Source organism: Chelon labrosus (genome assembly GCF_963514085.1).
Source record: "Chelon labrosus genome assembly, chromosome: 18".
NCBI classification, from domain to species: domain Eukaryota; kingdom Metazoa; phylum Chordata; class Actinopteri; order Mugiliformes; family Mugilidae; genus Chelon; species Chelon labrosus.
Genome location: NC_140351.1, coordinates 6669488 through 6696169, shown reverse-complemented (window position 1 = coordinate 6696169; position 26682 = coordinate 6669488). Strand labels below are relative to the sequence as shown.

The following is a 26682-nucleotide window of genomic DNA, read 5'->3' as shown; positions in this document are numbered from 1 at the left end:
TAACTCGTGATTCTAAATTGGCCGTAGATTGTCTGTCTCTCTGTGTTAGCCCTGAGACAGACTGCCGACCTGTCCAGGGTGTACCCCCACCTCTTGCCCGATGACAGCTGGGATAGGCTCCAGCAGACCCCGCGACCCTTCACATGAATAAACAGTTACAGAATATGAATGAATGAATGAACATCACACCTTTTACTGTATTTGATAGAGGGGAGAGGCCTCTGTGGATCATCCCGCAGATACTTAATCAGTTTGGAATCTAGTGAATTTGGAGGCCATGTCAACACCTTGCGTTTTTGTGTGTGTGTCTGTGTCAGGCTGCATTCTGCCGGGGACGGCCATTAAGGAGTGTCATTGCTATGGGGTGTGGGGCGCCTGGTCTGGTCTAGGTGGGTGCTACATGTCTAAGTAACATCCACACCAATGAATGCCAGGTCTAAAAGTTTCCCAGCAGAACATTGTATTGTCCCAAGACGGTAAATGTTATTTACTTCTCCTGTCATTGGTCATAATGTTGTGGCTGATTGATGTATGTATCTGCAGTACTTGATCCAGGAGTCATCTGTAACAGCTAGACCTATAATTATTGTGAGGATTTAGAGAATTGGACTTTTATTTCTTGACTTTTTGAGAGTAAAACACGACACAGACACAACACTGTATATAATTCAGTGTGACCATGTGCTGTCACAAGTGGGATGCTCTGAAAACCACTACTACTCCTACTACTACTACTCTTACTACTACAGTATTGCGTAAACAACACTACTTCTTTGTTGCTGATAAAGTTCGCTGTGGTGTTCATGTGTGTTACTGCGCCCCCCTGTGGTTACCTCAGGGAACTACAGTCGTTCACATGAGCTAACATGAATAGAGCGAGGGAGGAGACAGTGCAGCGGATAAACAGCAACAGGACAACCGGACTTCGGGGTTTATATGTATGATAAAAATCATTTTCCTGAAGGGGAAAGATATTTGATCTCCTACGGTAAGACAAAAACCTCTTTTACCTCGCGTCATCTCTTCGCTTTGTCCACACAGACTGTCTGTCCCGTGTAGCTTGCTAGCTAACGTAAAGTGATAGCCGTGGATCCCAGGTTTCTTTTTAACGGGATGGTGGCCACGCCAAACCGCTGTTCAAAAATATGTGGATTTAGCATGGTTTTATGTATTCTCAACGAAATGACTCTAAGAAAGTAAAATAAGACATTTGATGGTCGGATATGAACTGCTGGACAATTCGGCGTTCAAATATTATTATAAATTAATTTTATTTCAATAAAATTAGAGTTAACCTACTTTGTTTGGATTGAAACGGCAACAAACTGAAAGTCGTTAGCCGTAGCTAGCAGTTACAGTAACAAATGTATGTTTTAATAGCGGCAACTTTTATTTTATATGTTAAATAGAAGTTTTATTGTCTTGTCGTTGTCATTGTAACCAATTGTTTGGCAAATCGGAAGGCATGTACTTTCACATTTTGTTGACCGAGTTTATACTGGTCATAAAATGTTAGCATGCTAGCTCATTTAACCCATATAGTGTTGGCTTTATTGTTTATTCTGTTGGTCACTTGACTTTAAAAAAAAAAAAATGTGACTCGAAGCATGAGGCAGGGTAATAACATTAGGCAGTCAGCGGTTTGTTGCCACGTCGTGTTTCACCAAAATAGCTGCAAGGGGCAAATGAGGTGAGCAGACACAAACAACACCTGTCATTGTACTAGCTTCTTGTGTTTACTACGTTTTCTTGATCTTTTTTTACTTCTGTGTGCTTCTTAAATTGTGTCCTAAAAGCATTTGATGCTACATACTGATGTTTTTACACATTATACATCAGTAGAATCACTGTCTTTTATGTTATGGCTTTCATTTGAACTAATAGAGAGGTGCTTGGGTGTTTTCTCTGAGCTCCAGTGATGCTGAATTAATAGAAACATGTCTGACAGGCTGCTGCTGATCTCAGTCTGAGCAGAAATCAATTCAAAGCCTTTCGCTCTTTCGTATAAATCAATGTACGGGCGTCTTCCTCCTTCATCTGCAGTCTGAACGTCGTGCCCTTCATCTCGCCTTGTGTTAGATTTAAAGGGTTATCAAATGACATACTCGTTAGCCGCGTTATCTTAACGTGCTTTTATCTCTAATGAATTGTATACATAATGCACATATTCATAAATTATGACTGACATGTGGCTTATGTCAATTATTCATCTGCTCGTACAGTCTGGCGTCCCTATTACAGGCTGTGCCACAATGAAATTCTTCTTCTTTTTTTTGCACAAGGTCTTCAAAGTCGGCCCTTCAACGCTGCCAAAGCCAAGGTTGGTGTGAGAAGCCTCACTGCGGTGGCAGGGCAGGAGCAAACAGCTCAGGAAGATGGCATCACCCTTTGTGCCTGTCCCCGTGCCCCTGGACAGAAACTTGTCCGGCGGCAGCAATAAACCGAGACGGCCGCAGCGAGCGTCTTCGCTGGGGAGCGTCTCCAGCAGCTCGGAGACTTCCGTCGCCCGGGCGGCATGCGGAGGATTAGGTTCCTCCCGTCGCCAGTCCAGCAGCACGGACAGAGCCGGACGCAGCCGGACGCCGCCTCCCCTGCACAGCCCCGTGACTCGGGCCAGGATGAATGGGGCCCTTGAGTCCTCGGTGGAGTACTCAAGCTGCCCTCGCTCCGTATCGGATCCTTCCGGGAACCAGCAGGTCGAGGAGAGGCCCATCACCCCGACTGTGCTGGGGTATGAGGTCATGGAGGAGAGGGCCAAGTTTACGGTACGAAATGACATCGTGACAACTTCACCTAAAGCCTAAAGTCACTTTTAAGCCTGTGCCCTACTTTATCAAGCTTTTTGGGTCTAAATGATTAATGAGGACAAAAATGTTGAGTGAGAACGCTTGTTTTGCAGTAAAATCAAACGGTAGTTTTTTGGCTGCAGTCCATTAAAACGACAAGATGCTATAATAAGAGTCTGACAGCATTATAGCAACAATTAGTCATTGATCCTTTGTACATACTACCGGCTTACTGAGGCATGTGTTCTGCTGCCGGGCCAACGAAATAACTAATTATAACTTCTTCTTCTTTATTAATTGGCCATTTTAGCTCTTATTTCTTCCACAACCTGCTCTCTCTCTCATTTCCCCTCATATTTACGTCACCTCTAGCGAGATTAGGGTGATACGTCTGTTGCATGTTCAACACAATAATATCTCTGTATCAGGAATCTTATCCGTGAAGTTGTCGGACACAGTTTTGTGTTGCAGTTGCCGTTCATGATATTGTTCCTTTTCATAGTGTAGACCTGAAAAGGTGAGAGAACCGGTTTTACAAATACAACAGTTCCCCTTTGAGTACAACATTTGTTAACAGTGTATTTGTTTTTAATCTCTATTCACATGTAACGTAGAAGAATGTTCGACAATGCAGAATAATACTTTAATTAATTAGGAAAGACCCAGATAGAAACCTAAAGTCTAATCTGAACATTTATTCAGCGTTCAGGCTTGTATTATTTATATGCAAATCATCAGCAAACGCTTAATAAAACATAACGAGATGAGCTGTTCTGTACTTCCAGTATTTGCAGAGGAGGTGTTAGCAATCACCCTCCTATATGTCAGTAAACATGTAATGGGTGCTTCATATCACCGCAGCAAAAGAAGACCAGTACTGGTGAAGACATTTACCAGTAAAAAGCAACCTCTTTATATTTCTTCAGTCTTTTAACTTTTGTTTCTCTGCTACAGGTGTACAAGGTCCTGGTCAGGAAGAATCCAGACGAGAGCTGGGTTGTTTTCAGAAGGTACGCAGACTTCTCCAGACTCAACGACAAGGTGCGTTTGGGTGTGTTGCCCCAAAATCTCGAGCCTATCTGAAGCCCAGTGTGTACCCAACCATGCGTGTTTGCAGACACCGACTGTCAGCCCTTTTTGCTTTCGGCTTGCTTCCTTTTGTTTTCTGAGTGCCCTGTGGAAGTGATTAGAGCTGCACAAAGAAGCCTACTGTTCCCAAACATCCAACGGGCCTGAGCCAACTGGGAGAATGGGTCTCTGGTATTTTCGGGAAGGGGCAGCTTGGTCACAGACTGCAAAATAGGGGGAAAAATATTTAAAGCCGCCTGATGGAAAAACGAACCTACTAACGAACTAACTTCCCTGCAGACCTGCGTAATGATTTAATTCAGTCCATTAAAAGCGATGCCCAGTTTTATTGAACTTCCTCACACGCGGTAAATCGGAACAACCTGTATTTATTAAGGAGGGAGAGGACAGAGCAGGCAGAGGTGGGGACATCCTCTACCAGTCATGCTATGTTTGTGATTGAGCTCACATTTAGCAGTTTGGAAATCTGCCAATTTCAATATCTGCTGCACATGAGCAGAGATGTTAAAATGACTTTTCTCTGTAAAACATCAATACCAAACACACGATAGATGTTTAAATTACTTTTTCTTAGTCTAATTATTCATAACTAACAAATACACAAACATTTTATTGAGACAAACAAATGAGGACAGATACCTTGAGTGGTCAACACATGGTCAGGTTTCCACGGCACGGCGCTCCCTCGGGACTTGGTGGCCGGTGCCAAACGTTTGCATCACTGTCACATTGCGTCGCTCTTGAGTGCGCTCACGTGGCTCAGGCTGTCGAGCGTGAAAACAAGAAAGCGTCCGTCCAAACATGCAAGGCGCTGGCTAACACAACCACCTGTTGAGTAAACCGACTGTCATTATCAAACCACAGTAGCTACCGAAGCTCAGCCAAGAATGCTACCAATCATAAATGTCTTAAATGTTGACAAGGTGATTGTAGGCAGTTTGCACAGAACAACGGTAGACGAAAATAAAACGGCAGAACCGTAAGTGCTGCCAAAACACCTGGCCTTACACCTGCTTTGTTGTCGGTGTGGTAAAACCCACGCGACATGTTTTCATGCTGACACCCTGCCATCCATCCATCCATCCACTGCTGCAGCTATTGAGACCAGGGTGAAATTCCAGAGCAAGTCATGGTCCCCTCCTATCGCCTCACTCGCACTAATGCTAGGTGTAGTGTGAGGTGTGTCAGAGGAGGTGATGTGTTCATTTATTTATTTTTTTCCCACGGCTGTGCGGGAGCAGTTTGTAAAGAGGGCGTAGTATCAGTTTACAGCAGGATTTACTGAAGGCGTTGATGTTTGTAGTGACACCTTGCGAGCATTTCGGCGTAATCATACACTGAATTATTTATTCTTGAAAAAAATATCACATTTTCAAAAACATCTTTTGGCACCAAAAACGCGTTAAGTCTGACTCTACTTGTCAGCAAGTATCGTGACTTAATAAAGACGTAAAAGGAGACTCACTTTCACACTTTGAAATATCGTTTTAGCGAAACTATTATGTGTAATTTGAAATACGTGGTCATTTTTTTTGACTGTTTGTATGCGTGGCACATCTGCAAGGTAGCTACTGGTCTCTGCTCTGATTTGGAGTAGCAGCAGGCACTCTTCCTCTTGGTTTCTGCTCTGTGCCCACAAGTCATTAACGTTTTATTGTCTGAAACGCCGACTGCTGTTCTTTTTTTACTGTAGCTGCTGTATGTGGATGTAGGAGCAATCATGTGACACTCATTCTTTACCGTGTGTGTGTTCGTTGTAGCTAAAGGAGATGTTTCCTGGCTTCCGCCTCTCGCTGCCTCCCAAGCGCTGGTTCAAAGATAACTACGACAGCGACTTCCTGGAGGACAGACAGTTGGGACTGCAGGCTTTTCTGCAAAACTTGGTGGCACACAAGGACATCGCCAACTGGTATGTCAAAGTTATGCGGTGGTTTTCATCGTGAAACCTTATCACGTGTCCTGCTGTGACTTGATTACAGACAAAAATAGTTTACTCTTTATTTTGTGTTAGTCAGAATACATACTGTGTTTATTACCAGTGTACTATTTTATATGTTTAGTAATTTTCTTAGTGTTCTCTGATCTGTTCAAAACATTTGTGCACACACACTCTTTGTTGTCCTTGACAGCCTGGCAGTGAGAGAGTTCCTGTGTCTAGATGACCCGCCTGGACCTTTTGATAGTCTGGAGGAGAGCAGGGTAAGCTTGTAAATTGCTGCTACATGCATCATTGGGAAAATAGTTTACTTTGTTGGGGTTTTGTAGTTAACTAGCCACTGCGGCCAATATTTCCAGAGTTCCCTGTGGATTCTTGACATTTAAAAGGGTCGTGGATCTGTTTTTTGTGTTAGAGTGCCCCTGTTTTGTTCATCTCATGCAAGAACACGGAGACACATGTGCCTGCAAAACATCAGCAGACCCTTGTTTTAAGTGTCTTGTGTGACCCCTCTTGTGCAGCCATATCGTTAACTAAATGTTTTCAGTACCTGCTGATCAGTCGTTGGTGGGTTTCCTCACATGAACTGTGTGCTTCAGGTCCTTCCACAACATTTTTAATGTATTAAGGTCAGGACTTTGACTTGGCTGTTGATTTTGTTCTTCTTTAACCGTTCTTTTGTAGAAGCACTTGTGTTCTTGGGCTCGTTGTCTTGCTGCATGACCCAGTTTCTCTTCAAGATTCAGCTCACGGACAGATGTCCTGACGTTTTCTTTTATATTTTGCTGCTGGTATCATTTAGAATTCATTGGTCCATCATTGATGACAAGCCGTCCTGGGACGGATGCAGCAAAACAGGGCCAAACAAGGACATTACTACCCCCACGTTTCACAGATGGGATGAGGTTCTGACGCTGGAACACGGTGTCGTTTCCTCTCCAAACGTGACGCTTTTCATTTAAACCAAACAGTTCTACTTTGGTCTCATCTGTCCTCAAAACACTTTCCCAATAGTCTTCTGGCTTCGGGCAGAAATGTTCTTTGTGGAAAGCAGTGACTTCGTCCTTGGCGCACCACATACAATGAGTGTTGGAGATGGTTTTGTAACGTTTTCCAACAACAACTCCCCTCCTGAGCTTCTCAGAAAGCTCATTTGTCCAGGTCATCATACAGTTCCATAAACATGTGTTCTGAAGATCAAACTGTGACAAATTGCTGATTTAATTTTGACAAAACAGGCACTGAACGACACCTGAGTCTCATTACGTTGATCGTAAAACACTCCTGAACAGATTGACACATAAAACTTTTAAGCAGCTCTGTACACATGTTGTTCCAGAACCTGACAGATTCTGACTCTTCCGACCTTGTGGTGATGCTCAATAGTCAGGAGCTCTTCTCAGCTGGCTTAATATCTACAAGCAAGATATGTAAAATGTTATCAAGATACTCAGCAGTTGAAGTAAAAAACAAGATCTACAAAAACAAGAAAACATTCAGATACCGAGACACATCTACACATCTGCTGTGCGGGAAGAAAACCCGAAACCACAGCAAAGTTCTGGCAGGAAGGAAGGAAGGTCAGGATGAGGTGGAATCAATGTCATTAGTGGGGAAACTTAACCTGCCACTTCATTAAAAAAAAAGTCAGAAACGGTAGTTATGTTGCGTAACATTGCATTAGGCGGATGAATCCATCATTTTGGAAATAAGTACAGATGAACTTTATCTGCTGATAATCATCAAAGGTATGTTTGGAGTTAAATACAGCAGCATTTGATGGAAACAACATGTTGTGAAGTTTTACGTAAGGGGGATCCTGCGTTGCGCGGGCAGAGGCAACGGACTCCAGTAAAAAATCATTCAGGTTGCAGATGTCACGCAGTCACAACCCACTAAGGATCCATTGATCCAGGCTACCTTGAAATCCACCGTGAACAGATTAAAGCGATGCAAGTTTTCAACGCTGCCATTTACCTTCGTGATATAAAGACTAAAAGTGCTTTAACATTTGAAGAAGGACTCATTTTAATCTCTGTTGGATGCAAGGGTCAGTTTTTCTTCTTTTAAACACATTTGCCTGGAGGTATCCAAACACAGAATTTAAGATTTTACACAGGATATGAAGTAGTTTAATGATATTTAATGACCAAGGGGGGGAAAAAATCACACAAGGCACAAGATGCATTGTTCCCTGAAGTTTCCCCTCATAAAAAAAACAAAAAAAACAACTTGATTTGACCTGAATTTTTATTTTTTTAGCCACTTTAAACCAGTTTAATCGTAGATTTAAGAAATTGCATGAGTTACAGTGCATGCAAAGTGTTTCCTTGCATCCCAGAAATGTTAAACCTGTCTTTAGATGTCAACAAATATCAGTAGTGTTGGAATTCTGTCCAAAATGTTTCCCTGTGTTTTTTTGTTTTGCCCCCTCCCTTCAGGCGTTCTGTGAGACTCTGGAGGAGAGCAACTATCGCCTTCAGAAGGAGCTGCTAGAGAAGCAGAAGGAGATTGCCTCCCTAAAGAAGAGGCTAGAGGAGAGGGAGCAGGCCATCCTGCTACTGGAGAAACATATCAAGTCAGTCGACCTTTAAAAACACACACATAAAAATACAAGAGTCGGGAATGTGGGTTGACACTCAGGGAATACTAATTAAATTAAAACAAGTCACATTCATTGACTGTATATTAAGATAGATGACGTCTCTTATTATAGACTAAAATATGTGTTGGGTTTTTTTTGTACCAGGCTATAATCATGTTTATTTCTGCTGTAAAGTTTTAATGTAGACGAATCTCACGTGGCCATTTGTGGAGCTGCAGATTTTTGCATTCGGTTCATTTTCTAACCCTTGAGATTGTTTCTTGCTCACACAATTAAAACTGCATTACCACCAGCAATAAAGCTAGTAGCTAAGTCAATCAAACCTTCACGATTGTGTGTGTGTGTGTGTGTGTGTGTGTGTGTGTATATAATATGCGTTTCTGTTTCAGCGCTGAGTCCGTGAGCCCAGAGTCTCCGTGTGGTCTCTCAGCTCAGGGCAGTGAGAGCAGCGCCGACGTTGACGTGGAGTCGTCCGCTGCAGAGGCTGATCAGGACATGACTGAGGACGCTGGGTAAAAGACAAACACACACACCACGAACAGCACAAATGGTAACAAGATGTATGAGTAGAGAGGATGTAACAGATGTTAAAATACACGTATTAATCTTAATACATCGCTCCCGTTCTTCACTCTTAATTTTTTCCCATTCGGCGCTTTTGCTGTCACAAAAATCAAACTCTAAAAAATTTTTAGATGCATTTTCAAAGCCTCTCAGGGGTCGAGGGTAATGTTTAGCCGTAAAGGTGGAATGCTGACCTTAAGAAACAGGGTGGTATCTATCAGTCAGGTCAATCGGCTGTCATGGGCTGCGGGTCAGCCTCTCCCTCTTTTTTATGTAAAGAAACCTAACGTAAGCCTGGAGCACAACATTCATGCCTCGTTATCTCCAGGAGGCTCGTAACATCAAACAACTGGAGGCTGTGTTTGGATGGTCAGCAGAAGACGGAAAGGTCAGGAGGGTTTTCAAAACAACATGATCACCCAAGAGGGTAAAATCTCTGGGAGTGGTGAAGAGAAGGATTTGTCCTAGTTGCGGATTTGATTGATAAGCCCTTGAACAGTGTGCGCTTGCTCCTGCTTCTACCAGTCTTAATTAAATTACATAAGAGGAAGTATTGATCTGGAATACAGTAATAAAACTTGTGGAGCAAGCATTCAGACCATCCTTTAGCAAAAGCGTCAGTGCCCCTATGGAAAAATACTGCACAACAAGCAAAAGCTCTTCTTGAAGACAGCCTGTACGTGCTAGAGGAGACGTGATGTCCAGCAAATAGGACGAGTAGTTTCAATCTGGATGTGAGTGGGTTGTGTCGTAGCTGTGGGTTCTGACTGTTGATGGTGGTTTTTATTACATCCTTTGTTCATGTACACTGGTTCTTATGTCTAGGAACATATTCATCGCAGTCTATAATCTGGGTCTGTTAAGGTATTAGTTATTGAGAAGAAAAATGATTAACTTGTTTTATTCTTTTCCTCAGAGCCACACATTTTAGTTTCGGTTTTAAAACAACTCTACCCGTGTTTTTTGTTTTTGTTTCTTTACCCTCACATTTCACAGCAGCGCTGCCCCAATCTGAAACAAAGAGCCATGTAACATGCGAGGTATTTGAAATACAAGTTGAGCAGGCTGACCTCGTGGCATACTCTCTTTTCATACTCTTCTTTCCAGCGTACCTGCCAACGTTAAGGTTTCAAAATGCAGTCGGGGCTTTTTGGCAGGACATTTTAGGCTGCGTCTTGATTTCCAACGTTAAAAAAAAACATTTTCTCTGGCGATAGCTTTACATCGGGGATGAAGGTTGATATAATGGCTCACGTCACTTTTTATGAATTCATCATCTCTATCCTTGTGAGTAGCAGAAAGAAACTACAAAACTGTTGATTTAAATTAAATTTGCAGACGTATTTACGAGGTTCCCATGCACGCAGACGTCAAATCAGGTTTTCGGTTGCCATAAAGGTTTAAATTTTAACTTGTGTTTCATAGATGATATGGCAGACGAGCTCACTTAGTTTATGTATCTGTTTATGACGATTATGCAGATTAAAGATCATGAGATGACCATAAAATACGTTGAACTGCAGTGTTGGCAGGTACGCTCCTCAATAACATGCATCCCGTTGTTCTATGTACTACAACAGTGCCCTGTCAGGATGTTAACCAGTAGGTTCAGATTGTTTTCAAGTGGTTCTTAATACAATACTCACATGCTAAATGTGCACATAATTGCTGCGTCCCTCTTGTCCGCACCGGCCGCACATATTGCTTGTAAGTACTGTGTTAAGATTTACTTGAAGGAATCCACACCTATCTTTTCAGTGCTTGCAGTCAGGATGTGTTTCACAGTTGGGGTAAGTTCACTTTCAGTACACCCAGTTCAGAAAAATTCCTAAGATCTTATCAACTCAACAAAGGTCATTTCGTCAAAGTGCAGCGGCCTAATGGATCCAGACGTCTCTCTGGCTGTTGTGACTTCCAAACTAAATATGTCAGAGTCTTTGAACTGCGGGTGATCTGAAAATGAGTTTCACCCCGGCTCTGTTGTGTATTTGTTTTACTGCGATGATCTGTGCCGTGTGAACCTTTTTGGCTGTGCCACACTGCACCCCCTGCATTTTATTTGACTAACACATGTTATTAGTGTCGCTCCTGCAGTATGTCACAAAAGTGAGTACACTCCTCACATTTCTGTAAATATGTTAATATATCTTTTCACGGGACAACACTGAAGATAGGACACTTTGATGCAATGTAAAGTAGTCAGTGTACAGCTCGTATAAGAGTGTAAATTTGCTGTCCCCTCAAAATAACTCAACACACAGCCATTAATGTCTAAACCACTGGCAACAAAAGTGATTAGCAACTTTCCCTCCCTTGTGTCATGTGACTCGTTAGTGTTACAAGGTCTCAGGTGTGAATGGGGAGCACACTGGTCACTGGAAGTTCAACATGGTACCTCATGGCAAAGAACTCTCTGAGGATCTGAAAAAAAAAAACAAACGGTCGGCCTAGGCTATGAGAAGATTGCCAACACCCTGAAACTGAGCTGCAGCACGGCGGCCAAGACCCTACAGGGGTTTAACGGGACAGGTTCCACTCAGAACAGGCCTCGCCATGGTCGACCAAAGAAGAGAGAGGTGGGGGGGGGTCGGCCTGTCAGTGCTCAGACCATGCACCGCACACTGCATCAAACTGGTCTGCATGGCTGTCGTCCCAGAAAGAAGCCTCTTCTAAAGATGATGCACAAGAAATCCAACTGAGGACATGGATTACTGGAACCATGTCCTGTGGTCTGATGAGACCAAGATGAACTTATTTGGTTCCGATGGTGTCAAACATGTGTGGCAGTAACCAGGTGAGGAGTACAAATACAAGTGTGTTTTGCCTACAGTCAAGCACGGTGGTGGGAGTGTCATGGTTTGGGGCTGCGTGAGTGCTCATTGGGGGAACCACGAATGCCTACATCTACTGTGACATACTGAAGTTTCCCTTTGGAAACTGGGCCACAGGGCAGTATCCCAACATGGTAACGACCCCAAACACACCTCCAAGACGACCTCTGCCTTGCAAAAGAAACTGAGGGTAAAGGGGATGGACTGGCCAAGCATGTCTAGAGACCTAAACCCTATTGAGCGTCTGTGGGTCATCCTCAAACGGAAGGTGAAGGAGCACAAGGTCTCTATCATCCACCAGCTCTACGATGTCGTCATGGGGGAGTGGAAGAGGATTCCAGTGGCAACCTGTGACGCTCTAGTGAACTCCATCGCCAAGAGAGTTAAGGCAGTGCTGGAAAATAATGGTTGCCAGCGGTTTAGACATTAATGGCTGTGTGTTGAGTTATTTTGAGGGGACAGCAAATTTACACTGTTATACGAGCTGTACACAGACTACTTAACATTATATCAAAGTTTCATATCTTCAGTGTTGTCCCGTGAAAAGATATAATAAAATATTTACAAAAATGTGAGGGGTGTACTCACTTATATGAGATACTGTACATGTGGTGATGTGTGCTCACTCTGTGGGCGTTGTAGGTTGTTGGATATCGGGTTTCTCTTTCTTCCTCTGCCCATCTGTAATACTGACGGCTTCTAGTAAGACTCAGGCTTGGATCCCAGCTACTCAGAAATTGTGAATAATAAAAGGCACAATACACCGATCCGCCACAACATTAAAACCCCTGACAGGAGAAGTAAATAACATGTACCATCTTGTGACAATTCAGTGTTCTGCTGGGGAAACTTTTGGACCTGGCATTCATTTATATTTATGTGGATGTTACTTAGACATGTAGCACCCACCAAGACCAGACCAGGCACCCCCACCCCATAGCAATGACACTCCTTGATGGCAGCAACCATCCCCAGCAGGGCGCTTTAGGAACAACTCAAAAAACATGAAGAACAGCACAAGGTGATGACCAATTCGCTAGATCCCAAACTGATCAAGTATCTGTGGGATGATCCACAGAGGCCCCTCCCCTCAACCTTTAGGACTCAGTGGCCCTCCCCACTAACAACATTCTGTTACCAGACACTACAGGACATCCTCAGAAGGCCCATGTCCATTCTCTGATGAGTTTTGGAGGCACAAGTGAGACCTACACAATATCAGGAAGGTCGACCTGATCGATGTATGTTTCTCCATTATCAGTCCTGCAGTAGCAGATGGTAGGATCAGAGAGAAAAACCCCTGTCTTCCTGTGTCAACCTGAACCTGTAACTTTCTGGTGTTGTGACGTTAATAACTTATATCCTGGCGTAACATGGATGGCTCCTGCTCTGGTCTCTCCTCTCTACATTTCCTCTTGGATCTTCTCAGTCTGTCGGGCTTCGTGTTGTCTGAGTTGTACAGTTTTCTAATTCAGCATAATCTAAAGTCAAATACTGAATACATCTCCTCTGCTCTGCCTTCACTCTCTCCAGCGGCAGGTGTATGGTCCAGCCGGTTCGATCCTCCGCCTGCTGGTGCGGGCCGTCGCTCAGCGTCTCTCCTCCAGTCATCGAGGTCACTCAGCTGTACCACGACAAGCTGGAACACTAAGCGGAGAATCCCGGTCCTCCTCATTTCCTCTTTCTCCTTCCTTCTCTCTTCCTACCCTGCTGCGTGGATCAGCCAGTCTGTACGGCATTAGTTAACAGGGAGCGGTTTTATACAACGGGGCATTGGACGTTTTATATTGCCTCTGCAGAAGACTTTGAAAACCTCAGACTAAGTTGTGTTTTTCTTAAAGTGCGTATGGGAAGGGGTGGGCTTCACGGTTCCTCCCGGTTCACCTTTGATCCGCCTACTGTGTCTCACAAAGCCAAAGTTTGGCTTCTTGACCAAAAACTATTACTAGATAACTTGAAGACCACGGGTTTGAGTACTTCCACAACTGTGACAATCTATTTAGAAAGCCTGCACCGTCACCTCGTCGGTTCCTGCAGGCCTGCGTTCTTCTCAAACCGGAGAAACGACACCCTTGTGTGGCCGTAGGGATAAGTCCGGATAGATTCAAAGTCTGGCTCCAGATAAGAGTTGTAAACCAGGTGGGTATCGCAGAGGTTCTGTTTGTAATTCCATGTCATTGTTTTTACTGCCATTGAATGTCAATAGTACATGCATATTTGAGGAGCAAAGTCATTGTGTTCTCACTTTGTGGTTTGTGGTAAACCGAGTCCTGTGAAGGAATGGCCTGATCCGTGACATACTGTACCAACACAGAGCCAAGGAATGTCCTGGCCAGTGTGTTCAATAATCAAGACATTTCCCTGTCACATTTCAACATGTACTCATGCAAGTTTTGGTTATTCTGTTATGGTCTTACAGTTATAGTACGGCCAGTTTTAAAAAAAACTGTGATGCCTCTAAAAAATAATCAGTTCTAAAAGTGAGAAGGGACTACGTGCCGAGTCTCTGGGCAGTAAATACTTGGAGTGCCCATACGAGACCTCTTTCTTTCCAGGATTGACTTTACAACTTGTGTAGTTCTTCACAACCATTTCCTTTACGTTAATCACTTCGTAAATATTTACAGCAGACCTCTAGCTGCTGCACATGGGTCTTTACGGTTGGTTTTTTGACGCAGATTATTTATATATAAAAAAAAAAAAAAAGTACTCACCTCTGAAGGTGAGTAGGTAGTCATGGTTTCCTCTGCTGAATATTTTAAGATATCCACTTCTAAGTCTTTCCTTTAGTTGACAGCAAGACTTGAGGATACGACCTGAGTAACCACTTCATTAGGACGAGTCTCACTGTTCCTGCAGACGTTTTGTACCCTTTAGCAACATTTATTTATTTTAGCTTGAACTTAGCTGCAGCTCCCAGTTATCTCACAGTGGTGCTAATCTACTTTCTAACTTATGACCCGATTACCGACTTGGTTTTAATAATTCAAGGATAGATAAAGACATTTAAGATGCAAATCTGTCTAGGTAGGTGTTTCAGGAAGAAACTGCGTGCCATAGGCGACTGATAAACTAAATTCAGCCTCGTTGAGTCTGTATCAGCATCACGACTGTTACTAAAGAAGAAGAAGCCATGTTTTTAGACCCGAGTAACACAAGAGGCGCCGTTTTTTGTGTGTTTTGTTTTGTTTTTTTCCAGGTGGTAGTGTGTGCGCGTGAAACGACCTGTGTAACGGCCACGGCTAACGTTGATGTCGTCTCGGACCGGCCTCAGAAAGGTCATGTGATGCACTTTATGGATGAATGGCAGCACGTAAAGTTCGCTAGGATGACGGTTTTAGCGCGCTGAGACCGAAACCTTTGCCTTTTTGGCTCGTTAAAGCCGTCTCTGACTCCCATACTGGATCTAGTATGTTAGCGTAAACCTGTAATGATTTTTTTTGTTGTTGTTGTTTTTGCATAATTCCAAGTGCCTTGACTATCTTTCGCTCTGCTTTTTATTTCGATGTGAATAGCTTTATAGATTTGTGCGGGACATGAAATATACCCACTGCATCCCTCTGATGGAAATAATGTTTTAAGGAAAAAAAAAAAAACGATGTATATGTTTTTGCTTGGATGACACTCTTTTTTTTGTAAAATGTAATTAATATGAAGTTCACCTGTAGTTGCACTATATATATATATATAAAAAAAAGAGTAACGTGGTGCCACCAATAATGCCGCAGATTTAAAGGGATTTAACTCACGGGGGAAATCAGATCTGATACTGTAGATGAAGTTCATCAGAAAGAAATGTTTAATTCACACACAAACACATTAAACACGGAGAGATATATTTAATACGTGTCTGTTTCCTGTCTCTACACGTGGCTTACAGTTGCTGGATGATCTATTTACAAAACGGTGACAAATAATCCAAAGAAGAAAGTCTTCAGCTGCACACCTCCTGTAATAAAGCTTTGTAACGGAGCGTTTTACTAGAGAAGGAACTTTGCGCATAGTTTGTCCGCAATAAACGCTTATAGCGCCCATGTGGGACCTGTTTCTTTTTCCAGCACCACTTAATATTTCAGCTTTTTGACTTTACAATGTGTCACAGGCTTTCCCTTGCAGATGGAAAGCATGCACGGCCTTCTCTTTTACTGTCTCTATGAGAGTTCACGCCATCGTTACTGTCTTTTTCTTTGATGGGATGTTAGGTAACAGAGCGTGTTACGTTGGTCTGATAACCTGAGCCATGAGAGGTCTGCAGTTTTTAAATTCCACGGGGAACTTCAAGGCCGCTGACTTCTTCTTAAGCTTCCACGCAGAGGGATTACGGTGAACGGAAACGCCTGCAACGCTGTATAAGTGCGGCGCATGTATTGATGTGGGTTTTTGTTACAGATGTAGGTAGGATCGTGACACAGATTGCACCACCACCGAGCTTAACTCGAATCCATAAGGCTGAGATCCGTTCTTATCACCAAAGAGAGTCCTTAATGCCTTAATGGCTGTGATGTGAACTACATCTAAGCTATTTGCACAGTGTTGTATGGCGAGATTTCGGGGGCCCCCTTGCATTTTGATCCTAAGACGCCTAGGGATAGTCCAGGTGTATAAATAACTCACTGGCCTATTAGCCAATTAGGGCAGGCAGCCTGTTGTTTATGTTGGTTAGCATCATCTGGGCCAGCTGTGCTGCCACCGGTCCATTATGCTACTGCATATTTATACTAGAAATAATAAAAACAAAAAGTGGTGCGTATACACACTAAGATAGAGAAGATGAATTGAAACTTGTCCGAAGTAAAAGATGAAAATGGCTGTGACGAACGTAACCAAGGCTGCTCTGACAACAAAGACGGGGACACACTGCAAATCGGTTTCTTCAAAGACGTTTTATTAGACTATTAGCTAACTAATGTGTTGAGTGGTGGGGAGGGAGGACCCAAATGCAGACACAAGAGGAGGAAGGAGCGGGAGACAAAAGAACTTCAATGAAACGTCCTCTAAATGAGGAACAAAAAGCGCCGCAGGGTCTCCACAAAAAAACACAAATCCAAAAGCGAGACAAGAGCTCAGGGAAGCACGAGGAACTGAACGGAAGCACCCGGAAACATTAGCAGGGGTAAATCCACAGGCGACTTGACAAGGGACAAAGAAAAACACAGGACTATACATACACACCGATCAGCCACAACATTAAAACCACTGACAGGAGAAGTGAATAACATCGACCATCTTGTCACAATACAATCTTCAGCTGGGAAACTTTTGGACCTGGCATTCATTCATGTGGATGTTACTTAGACATGTAGCACCCACCTAGACCAGACCAGGTACCCCCCACCCCACAGCAATGACACTAATTCATGGCAGCAGACATCCCCAGCAGGATGAAGCCACAAAAACGCTTTAGGAACAACTCAAAAAACCATTAAGAACAGAACAAGGTGTTGACCTGGGGCCCCATGTACGAAGGGTGCGTGCACACAAAAACGTTCTGTACGTTCTTGTTCACGGAAAAGTTCAGATGTATCAGGAGTGAAATGACTGCAAACTTGTACGTGCCTCGCGCCAACCTAATAGCCGACGCAGGCTGGCTTGATCCATTGGCGACACTTAGAGGTGATGACATTTTTGCTCCACTCCAGTTAGTAGCGCCTCCAATTCGCTTTCTGTGAAGTTCTTCTTTTTACCCGTCTTACTCAATCTCAGGTGCAGGGTCAATTTAAATATAATTTGCGTATTTAAAAGTAACAACACTGTGTTACCAGACACCACAGGACACCCTCAGAAGGCCCATGTCCATTCTCTGATGAGTCACAACTGTTTTGGAGGCAACAAGGGACGACCTACGCAATATTAGCAAGGTGGTCATAATGTTATGCCTGGTCGGTGTACACACACGGGCTGAGGGGGAAATGAGACACAGGTGAAACTAATGAGGGAGTAACACACAAGGAGAAACCAATCAATCACCGATCAATCCTATGAAACATTCATAGGAGGGAAAACACAGGAAGTAAAGAAAGAAAAACAGCGTTAGATTGACGTCTGGTTGTAGTAATATGCAGGCAGGGCAGGAGGACCACATGGACTGGAGGTGATCTTGACGTTTATTGTCCTGGAAACACTGAGCATAGCAGACAAGTTCTGACCTCTGCTCCCACCCCAAAGAATAAGAAAAGACTTACATAATATTTGTGCCCTGAAAGGTGTCTCCTATGCTTAGCGAGTTACTCTAGAGGTTTATATACTCCGACATCTGCAATCACTAAAATCCCCTTTGACGGGGTGTTATGGGAATTCTTTTATCAATAAATACAGTCACTGGAGTCTCATTCAAAAGTTTTACATGCACTAAAGCAAGTACAGAATCGACTGACAATAATAAGGTTACATTCAAAACCGATATCTATAACAAAGGAGGGTGCAGCTGCGCCTGTGTCTTATCTGTGGGACGGTTCCTCTCCTCACATATTTGCGATTTCGAAGCGTGGGAGTCTTAGTATTTAATTACGAACAGAGAAAACATCTTGTGAAGCAGTTCAACCTTCTGTTTCTCCAACACTGAGCAGAAGGACCAGCTGACCTTAGTGACCAGTGGTGTGTTTTTACTCTCTGTTCAAGGATTACTGCCGTAGGATATTTAGCAAATACTTTCAATAATAAGGTCTGTACCGATGTCTATCTCTGAAAACATTCTCACGTCGGTCAAACGGGCTGGTTCATTCGAATTACAGAAAAATATCCCGTCGGCTTTCACGACAGAGCCGGGGTTTGCCTGAAGAGTACGAATCGGAAAAGTTAAGCCCATAGTGGGCCTTCTGAGGGTGTCCTGTGGTGTCTGGCAACAGGATGATCTTCGTGGGGGGGCCTTTGAGGGGAGGGGCCTCTGTTGATCATCCCACAGATACTTGGTCAGTTTGGGATCTAGTGAATTTGGAGGCCAGGTCAACACCTTGTGCTGTTCTTCATGTGTTTTTTTAGTTGTTCATAAAGCATTTTTGTAGCTGCATCCTGCTGGGGATGGCTGCTGCCATCAAGGAGTGTCATTGCTATGGGGTGGGGGTGCCTGGTCTGGTCTAGGTGTGGTGCTACATGTCTAAGTAACATCCACATGAATGAATGCCAGGTCCAAAAGTTTCCCAGCAGAACACTGGATTGTCACAAGATGGTTTAAATGTTATTTACTTCTGCTGTCAGTGGTTTTAATGTTGTGGCTGATCTTTAAATTGGCTTAGTCTCTAAATTTGAAGCATTTGTGATAAATCCATATGATTTGATGGATTAGAAGTGAACGCATAAGGCAGGAAGTTCTTAACCATTGAACTTAATATTGTCATCACACCAATTAAAATAAATCGTAACCAGAGATAAATATAAAATAACCTGAAAAAGCTTTTCCTCCCTACATTGTCATCACGCTCCCCTCTCTGGCTTCAATCATCCCCCTTCAATAGCTAACCCCCGCTGAAATTCCTACAATTGGGGACTTTTACCAGCCAAGCAGCACTTCATAGTGGGATCCTAATGAGCTTTCAAATGGGTTTTAAAAATGACATTGTAGGCTTTGAACTCAGACATGCGTCTTGCCTTTGGCCTCATTAGTGGTGTTATCTCCTTTTCTTTGTGTTGTTGCGCAGCTGCCTATGGAGTTGGGGGGGGGGAAGAAACAGAGGTCAACCCTGCTATGGTCAACACCCTCCCAAAGGAGTCGCCTTATGGAGTTCAAGCTTCATTCGTTCATTCATCTTCTGTGACCGCTTGTCCTTTGGGAGGTCTCCAGTCTGTCGCAGGGCCACCACTGTGTGTCCTGACCTCGATACACTGAGAAGTTTACATTCCCATCAAACTGTCAGACATGTTTGTTTACACCGGGTTGAACTAGTGAAACTAATGATGAATGCATGACGGCTCCCTGTTAACCCCTCACGGCTTACTGGTCATCCTAGTACGGTTCCCACCCTTCAACCATGTCGATGGATGCAACGCCCCACATTAAAGTAGGTCCTGGATCTGGTTTTCATACATAACCGGCATATTTAGGATTTTTCAAGGATGCTCATTGCTGGAAAATACTCATTTGGGTCATATTTCTTCTTTTCATTTATTTTTTTTTGCTATAACCCATCACTTGTAATTGAAGTGGGCACATGAAAGCGAAAGGGGTGCTGTTTCGCCTTCAAATATGAGACTATGTGTTTGAGATCCTCGGCTGAAAATCCTTACCTGTGGCTTCCTGTGGATGCTAATCATGGAGGCCTGCTGCTTCTGCTTTAGCTTGATCCAGTTTTGACTCATAAGCCCACTATGAGCTTGATGGATCGTAGCCTTTTTTAACCTCGGGGTCATCCAGACGGCAGAACTTGTCAAATTTGAGTGACGTTTCCTGCGTTTTTTCGCTTTAAACACATTTTAATATTTGATCCCTTTTTTTAGACTTTGACCCGCTTGGAGGACGTCTGTTGCTTGACCTCTTCCAGAGAGAGCAGACCTTTCTGAGTATATTTTGATTTGTCAAAGCGAGGTCTAAGTCCAGGTTTCCTGGTTTTCATCTCGATGACAACAGATTAAGAGCAACGAGGGTCTCGGTGGTGGACGTGTACCATCAGAAGCGTTGGGTTTCATTCTTTTAACGACTCACAGGTTTTGTTGGGGCCGTGCTGCACACATGTGAACCAGATGCTGCTAATGGATACTTATTCAGGTCTCATAACAAAACATGACGCTGTACTTGCCATTGTGATCGATGTAAAATTTATCCGCATGTTTTTTTCCCTGTCAACAGGGGGAACACAAGGAGCACAGCGGTCTGTATGGTAAGGAGCCGACCCCCTATCAGTTCCAGTTGCAGAAGAATGAACGTAAGGCTTAAATTAAATTAAAGATGCGGCCTTTGATATCTGACCTGCTGTGTCGGTAGCTTATTATTAGATTCAGTTCATTCATTATTTATATTCAGTACATGCACGGCTAATCATTTTAAGCTGGTTCCCCTTAAAAACTGGCTTCTGCTAAATCTGGTGCGCCCATCTTTTGTGTTTTTCTTCAAAATGATTAATGTAAGCGCATGCTGTCCTTAAACTGAATTTTTAAAAAAAGTTCTGTCACAGTGACAAATGAGAGGGTCAGATTTATTTTCCACTTTCCTTTTCAAAGACTTGTTAATTTAGACACCGCGTGGCGACTTGAAACGCTTGTCCGCTGCTGAGGCACAGGAAACACCGTCATGGTCGGCACTGTTTTCATTAGAGTGACAAGAAATAATGGTGACACGGTGTAATGTGTCAAAGAAAAGAGTTTCGCCTCAATAGATAGCGAGTTTTAAGTAATTATAAGTTAAGAAAAGTAGACATTTGAGTTGACTTAAAACAAACAAAACAATTAGTAGATAGTTTCTGCATGTTCTGCAATAGAATTTTTTATAAATATATGCATATAAGCTATTTTATGATACTACATGTATGATATATATATGGTTTTAGTATGCTTTTTTAAATACAGCTTTGAAAAAAATACATAAATATGTTATACCCTAATAGTTTAAGTTTTTAGTAAGTGTGGAATCCAAATTAAAACCATGTAGGCCACTGGGGTTTGTAGTGTTGAGAGACGTCAAGACAGAGAGGGGGCGTGCACCGTGAATGTGTAAGCCTGCCTCTCAAATAAACTGGAGCTGGAGACAAGTGGGAGGCAGAGCGAGCGAAACAAGGCATCAAAACAAGCTGCATTTAGAGGCTACAACTGGAAACTCAACACAAGTTTTATTATATATATATTTTTTTTTTCTTTCTGGCTCTTTGGAGAAGAAGTCTGTGGTCGCTTCAGGATGAAGTTAGCAGTCTTGTGTCTGTGCTTTCTGCATTTGGCACTTGTGAGCTCCAGACTCTTTGCCCGCAACAATCTTCAAGCCGCCCACAGCAGGAGCCAGGCTGCTCAGAGCACAGGTGAGCGCAGGGGCTACTGTTTGCGTGGCTCATCAGGAGCTGTTGCTGTTGTTTTTGTCAGAGAAAACTATGCAGTTAAACCTACACTAAACTGAAATAATAAAAAGAAGCTGAAACTGATTCTGGACTAGCCTATTAATGTACAAAACTGTGTTGATGTGACAGCTGTTAATTTACACTTTTGTGCAAAACAAAATCTGATTTGTAATTTTCCCGGGTCATGAACAAATGAGCAAATCTTCAAAAACAAAGAAAGAAAGAAAGAAAGAAAGAAAGAAAGAAAAGCGTGCACATGATGAATTCTAGGTGCACGTCCAAAGAAGTAGTTGTAGTTTTAGATAAATGTTCTTGTTTGAGCCAGAGTGTGGACGCCATCTGGGCGGGGAATGTAGTTCCAGCTTGACAAATGTATTATTTTTTGCGTAAGTGTGTGAGTGTAGAATACTTAAATCCAAAAATGTGATTTGCAAAAATAAATAAAAAATGGATGCATAGTTTTGTGCAGTGATGGTTTTAACCAAGGGATAGAAACTGTCACTCAGACACAAAGCAGGCTCTGGCGGAGATGCTCTGCAGGACTTTGACCTAAGCTGATAATTGATGTTTTTTCCTCGACAAGGGTCAAGAAACCAGGGCAGAGTGAGACCTCTGTTCGCCAGACGAGGACACTATGAACGACAGAGGATCTATGTGCTGGTAAGATGGAGATCTGCCTGTCTCATAAAACACAGGCAGCTTAGGGACGTAGTTGCTCATGTGTTCATGATTAGTGGCGCAACCCTGCCCCTTTAATCAGTGAGACTTTTTCACGTTCAAATCTGCTTTAAATTTGTAGATGTCAATAAGACTTTGTTCTCTTCACCTTGAATGCCAACTATGTATAGTTTTGTTTAACTAAGGTGAATACCTTTCTTCTCTCAGCTTATTCTGTTTTGTATTTTTGTCTTACCCTGTAGCTGTAACTCCTAAATTTCCCCACGGGGTTCATTATCCTGTCTTATCTTCCAGAGGCCCAGAGTGGTCACCGTCGCTCCGAAAAAAGCCGTCCCTACTCCTCCACCTCAAGATGCATCAGATCCCCTTAAGCTCAGCTGCTCCGAGCTCACTCAAAGCTGTTTGCCCCACTCCGGCTGCTGTGACCCGTGTGCGACGTGCCACTGCCACTTCTTCAACGCAATCTGCTACTGCCGGAGGGCGAGCTCGCAGTGCGAGAAGAAAACTTAGGTCGGCAGCAGCTAAGCTACAGGGGAGAGAGATGCTGTCATCCCGCACGGCTACGGCCGTTTACTCCAGCACCTCAAAACACGGACTTATTTCAACGATGCCTGCCTCTTTTTGAGCTCGTTCTTAGCAGTCTAAGAGCAGATTTGTATACCTCTGGTGAAAGGTGGCTGCTTGGGTTATCCACCACATGCATAAGCTTAAAGTCTCCTCATTCATCCTTCTGTGAATTTGTTTGAAGAATATTCTCTGTGTATTATCAGTATTATCTTTATTGTTGTCCCCATTGTGATATTTTTGTGTTTTCAGTATCCTCTGACTACCTACACTCATCAGCCACAATATTATGACCACTGACAGGAGAAGTAAATAACATTGACCATCTTGTTTTGGACCTGGCATTCATTCATTGGTGTGGATGTTACTTAGACGTGTAGCACCCACGTAGACCAGACCAGGCACCCCCACCCCATAGCAATGACACTCCTTGATGGCAGCATCCATCCCCAGCAGGATGCAGCCCTAAAACGCTTTAGGAACAACTCAAAAAAAAAAAACAGCAGAAGGTGTTGACCTGGCCTCCAAATTCACTAGATCCCAAACTGATCAAGTATCTGTGGGATGATCCACAGAGGACCCTCTCCTCAAAGGCCCCAAAACTAACAACATTCTGTTGCCAGACGCCACAGGACACCCTCAGAAGGTCCATGTCCATTCTCTGATCTCTAAATCACAACTGTATTGAAGACTCAAGGGAGACGGACACAATATTAGGAAGGTGGTCATAATGTTATGCCTGATCGGTGTATATTTGTTTTATAATGTTTTATTAATATAATTATGTCTGTAATCTTACAAACTACACGAAGAACATTATCTGATAAAAGTTATCCGACTCATTTAGAATTTTGTAGATTTGTGGAATAAATTCATGAAGTCTTTTAACATCATGGCCTCTATTTATCTATCTACCTGCAGTCTATTTTCTTTTTTTTTTAATGTGTATGCTTTAGGAAAAGCAGGACACACAATCATTGAAGGCACAAACCCCAATGTGAGGTAAAAAAACAGATGATCACAGCAACGTATAGCACATATTTCAGCGGGGGCGGGTGTTTAACATCAAAGAAAATACAGTCAGCTGATCTACCGGGAACTATGGGTCTTCTCTGTAAGCACTTATGTAGACTGCGTCAGGGAACATTTTATATGCTCTTCCACTGCTCGAGGAAATCTCACACCAAATAAGAAGAGACCTCAAAGCATCTCCTTTTTTGGGGAGAAACAAAAAGGTTTCTATGCACGCAGGGCACGATCTAAACTTTGGGCCGCATTTCAGCACCAATAAACATTATAGACTGCAAAAGACATGTGGCTTAAGTTGCCAGCGGGTGCACACGCAGACCCCTAAATCACCTTCCATGCATGTTTTCCTTCACTTTGCTTTGCCTTTTCACATCTATTACAAATTGTCCAGGAAAATACAACTTGACTGCTCTAAAGAAAGAACCTCCTGCAGGTTACATCAACGAGACTCAAGGTTTGATTGTTGCTGTTTTACGGGAGAGACTTTTGTACAGACCAGCATCATACTGCACATTATTATAGTTATTAATCGACCCAGGGACGGAGACAAGACGGTTGCAGCAAATCACGCTGTCACAGTTTACAAGCCACATTCGAATCATTTGAGGTCGCCCTCAGCTTGACTCCAGAGCTCCCATCACAGCCGGAACGGTTTTATTGGCACTAAAAGTTTGATCCATTAGCTCTGGAAAATATATTTTGCATGTCAAGTTCAAGTATGTCACACTGCGAGTACGGGCGCCTCCCCCTCCGATAAAATACAGCACCAGGTCGCCTCGTTGAATAATGAAAACACACTTTTATTGATCCTCGAACTCTTTTAGTTACAGAGATTGTTATCACAGATGGATGGAAATCTTTTTTTTTTTTTTCATGAAGTGTCAGTGTAGTCTGAGTCAAGCCTCTCCGCTAAAGCGGCTTGACAACTAGCAAAGCAAAAACGATTTTATTTCCTGGATCACAGCGCAAAGTGAAATTGAGAAAGTGTCAAACTATTAACCACAGGAACACCAGGAAGGCGAAAGCGCAACAGCTTCGACATCTGTTTTGGACAGACGTGATGGTTGTAATGTAATACTTAAATGCCACATGCAGCTCGAGTAGTTCAAATCAACATCCAGCTGATGAAATATAAAGAAGAAGAGGAAGTTCAGATTAGGCCAGGATGTCATTTCTCCTCAAAAAGCCAAAAAAGAAGAAGTTGGCGTCCAAAACAAAGTTTGTTTCCAATTTATTGTGAGTCAGATGGACTTGGCTGATGTCCTCCGTCTTTCCTCAGCTGTCCGCCCCTTGAGCTAAAATACAATACGCTTGCCTCCCAGAGGAAGTGATTTCCACAAAACCCCCTCGGTGAGCTTGGGTGAGCTGAGGGGAAGACGGAGGGGATGGAGGGGGACATGTTAACAGGTACTGTTTTTTGGATCACACTGTCTCTGCCGTATAAGGGCAGAGGGCACTTATACGTGACCCCAGAGTTACTTAGGTTGATGGATGAGTTTTTTTGCAACTCTTGTTTTCTGTATGACCTAAGCAGCTACACGTCCAGATTCGTTGACGGGTGTCGAAGGAGTCTGGCGACACTATCTTTCAAAGATCCATATATATTCCAAAATGGGTTTCAAATTCACATCTTAAAGCCTAAATTTATTAGTCTTTGAAGAAAATTGTCGGCAGTGGTTACAGGTTAATGAGCACTGATAGATTCAGGAAGAACTGAAGGGATGTGAGTTAGATGCCCCCAAGCTAGAGAAGCAGCTTGAAGCAATATTTCACGGCGCCATCCAGTAACGAGTGGGTCTTTGTGATATTGGCTGTGACACTGAACATTTGGTACTCCTTAATGTCCAACTCTCCTTTAGAGTACTGCACACGTAGTCTACGCCAGTGCGAGCCATGCATTTATACTTGTGCGCTCGTCAGTCTGACTCGCTCTGTGAAGACTGTATCGCCGAACCTCTTCAATTAACCTTTCCTCGATGTCTTCCATCTTCACTGATCCAAAACAATCAATTCGAAAATTGAGGATATGGAGAAGCAGAACCGGAAAAACTAAAGCGGAAACACACTACTACCAAGCGGACCAATCACAGCTCTTGCGGTGTGCGTTAACGCGACGCGTAGTCATAGGTAGTTTAGACTTCTGCGTTAAGAGTCTACGTTGACAACGCAGACGCCTACACAGAGCCTTCGCAGACCCTAGCGCCGTAGCTCAGAAATGTAACTACGTGTCGCAGCGACGCAGACCACAAGAGCTGTGATTGGTCGGCTTGATAATAGCGTGTCTGGGCTTTATTACTTCCGACTGCTTCTCCATCTCCGCAAGACATTTTTATGGCTCGCGCTTGGCGAAAATTTGGCGGAAGTTTCAGTCGCCATTGTTGAAAGTGAAGCAGGAAGAAGAAACTCTCTGCTGTCGCTGTAGATACGGCGTCAAATTGACTTAGAACACAGGTGTCAAACATACGGCCATCACTTATAGGTTATTATGCCGTTATCTTACTGGTCTGGCCCACTTAAAATCAAATTGGGCTGCATGTGGCCCCTGAACCAAAATGAGTTTAACACCCCTGACTTAGAAGGATAAACCCCCTCTAAGTGTGTGCACACCACATGGGCCAAAATGTCC

At 43.3% G+C, this 26682-nt stretch overlaps 2 protein-coding genes across 5 annotated transcripts; both read left to right on the top strand.

Moving 5' to 3' along the window:
• Positions 1-292: 292 nt before the first annotated feature.
• Positions 293-15944, top strand: snx16 (sorting nexin 16). Of its 4 annotated transcripts, none has more exons than XR_014699602.1 (9): positions 293-988; positions 2283-2765; positions 3741-3827; positions 5636-5784; positions 6005-6074; positions 8253-8389; positions 8806-8928; positions 13345-13950; positions 15011-15944. XR_014699602.1 is itself a non-coding variant. In XM_084566577.1 (9 exons), exons 2-8 carry the CDS (start codon positions 2376-2378, stop codon positions 9993-9995), a joined length of 975 nt encoding a protein of 324 aa, XP_084422703.1. In that variant the 5' UTR covers positions 293-988; positions 2283-2375; the 3' UTR covers positions 9996-10020; positions 13345-15944. The 4 variants fall into 4 exon arrangements, 3 of the variants coding, with proteins under 3 accessions (XP_084422703.1, XP_084422701.1, XP_084422702.1); XM_084566577.1 differs by adding an exon at positions 9977-10020 and having other exon boundaries at positions 13345-15944; XM_084566575.1 differs by having other exon boundaries at positions 13345-15944.
• A 5609-nt stretch (positions 15945-21553) lies between these two features.
• LOC311503893 (uncharacterized protein) lies at positions 21554-23079 on the top strand. The gene is made up of 3 exons (XM_084566802.1): positions 21554-21749; positions 22369-22445; positions 22758-23079. The coding sequence occupies exons 1-3, from the start codon at positions 21632-21634 to the stop codon at positions 22971-22973; spliced, it is 411 nt and encodes a 136-aa protein (XP_084422928.1). The 5' UTR covers positions 21554-21631; the 3' UTR covers positions 22974-23079.
• The last annotated feature ends 3603 nt before the right edge of the window (positions 23080-26682 follow it).

Coding starts and splice junctions, on each gene's coding strand:
- snx16 (XM_084566575.1), top strand. CDS start 2,376: ATGGCATCACCCTTTGTGCCTGTCCCCGTGCCCCTGGACAGAAACTTG. Junction 2,766..3,740: donor AGGAGAGGGCCAAGTTTACG/GTACGAAATGAC, acceptor TCTCTGCTACAG/GTGTACAAGGTCCTGGTCAG. Junction 5,785..6,004: donor CACAAGGACATCGCCAACTG/GTATGTCAAAGT, acceptor TGTCCTTGACAG/CCTGGCAGTGAGAGAGTTCC.
- LOC311503893 (XM_084566802.1), top strand. CDS start 21,632: ATGAAGTTAGCAGTCTTGTGTCTGTGCTTTCTGCATTTGGCACTTGTG. Junction 21,750..22,368: donor CCAGGCTGCTCAGAGCACAG/GTGAGCGCAGGG, acceptor TTCCTCGACAAG/GGTCAAGAAACCAGGGCAGA. Junction 22,446..22,757: donor GACAGAGGATCTATGTGCTG/GTAAGATGGAGA, acceptor CTTATCTTCCAG/AGGCCCAGAGTGGTCACCGT.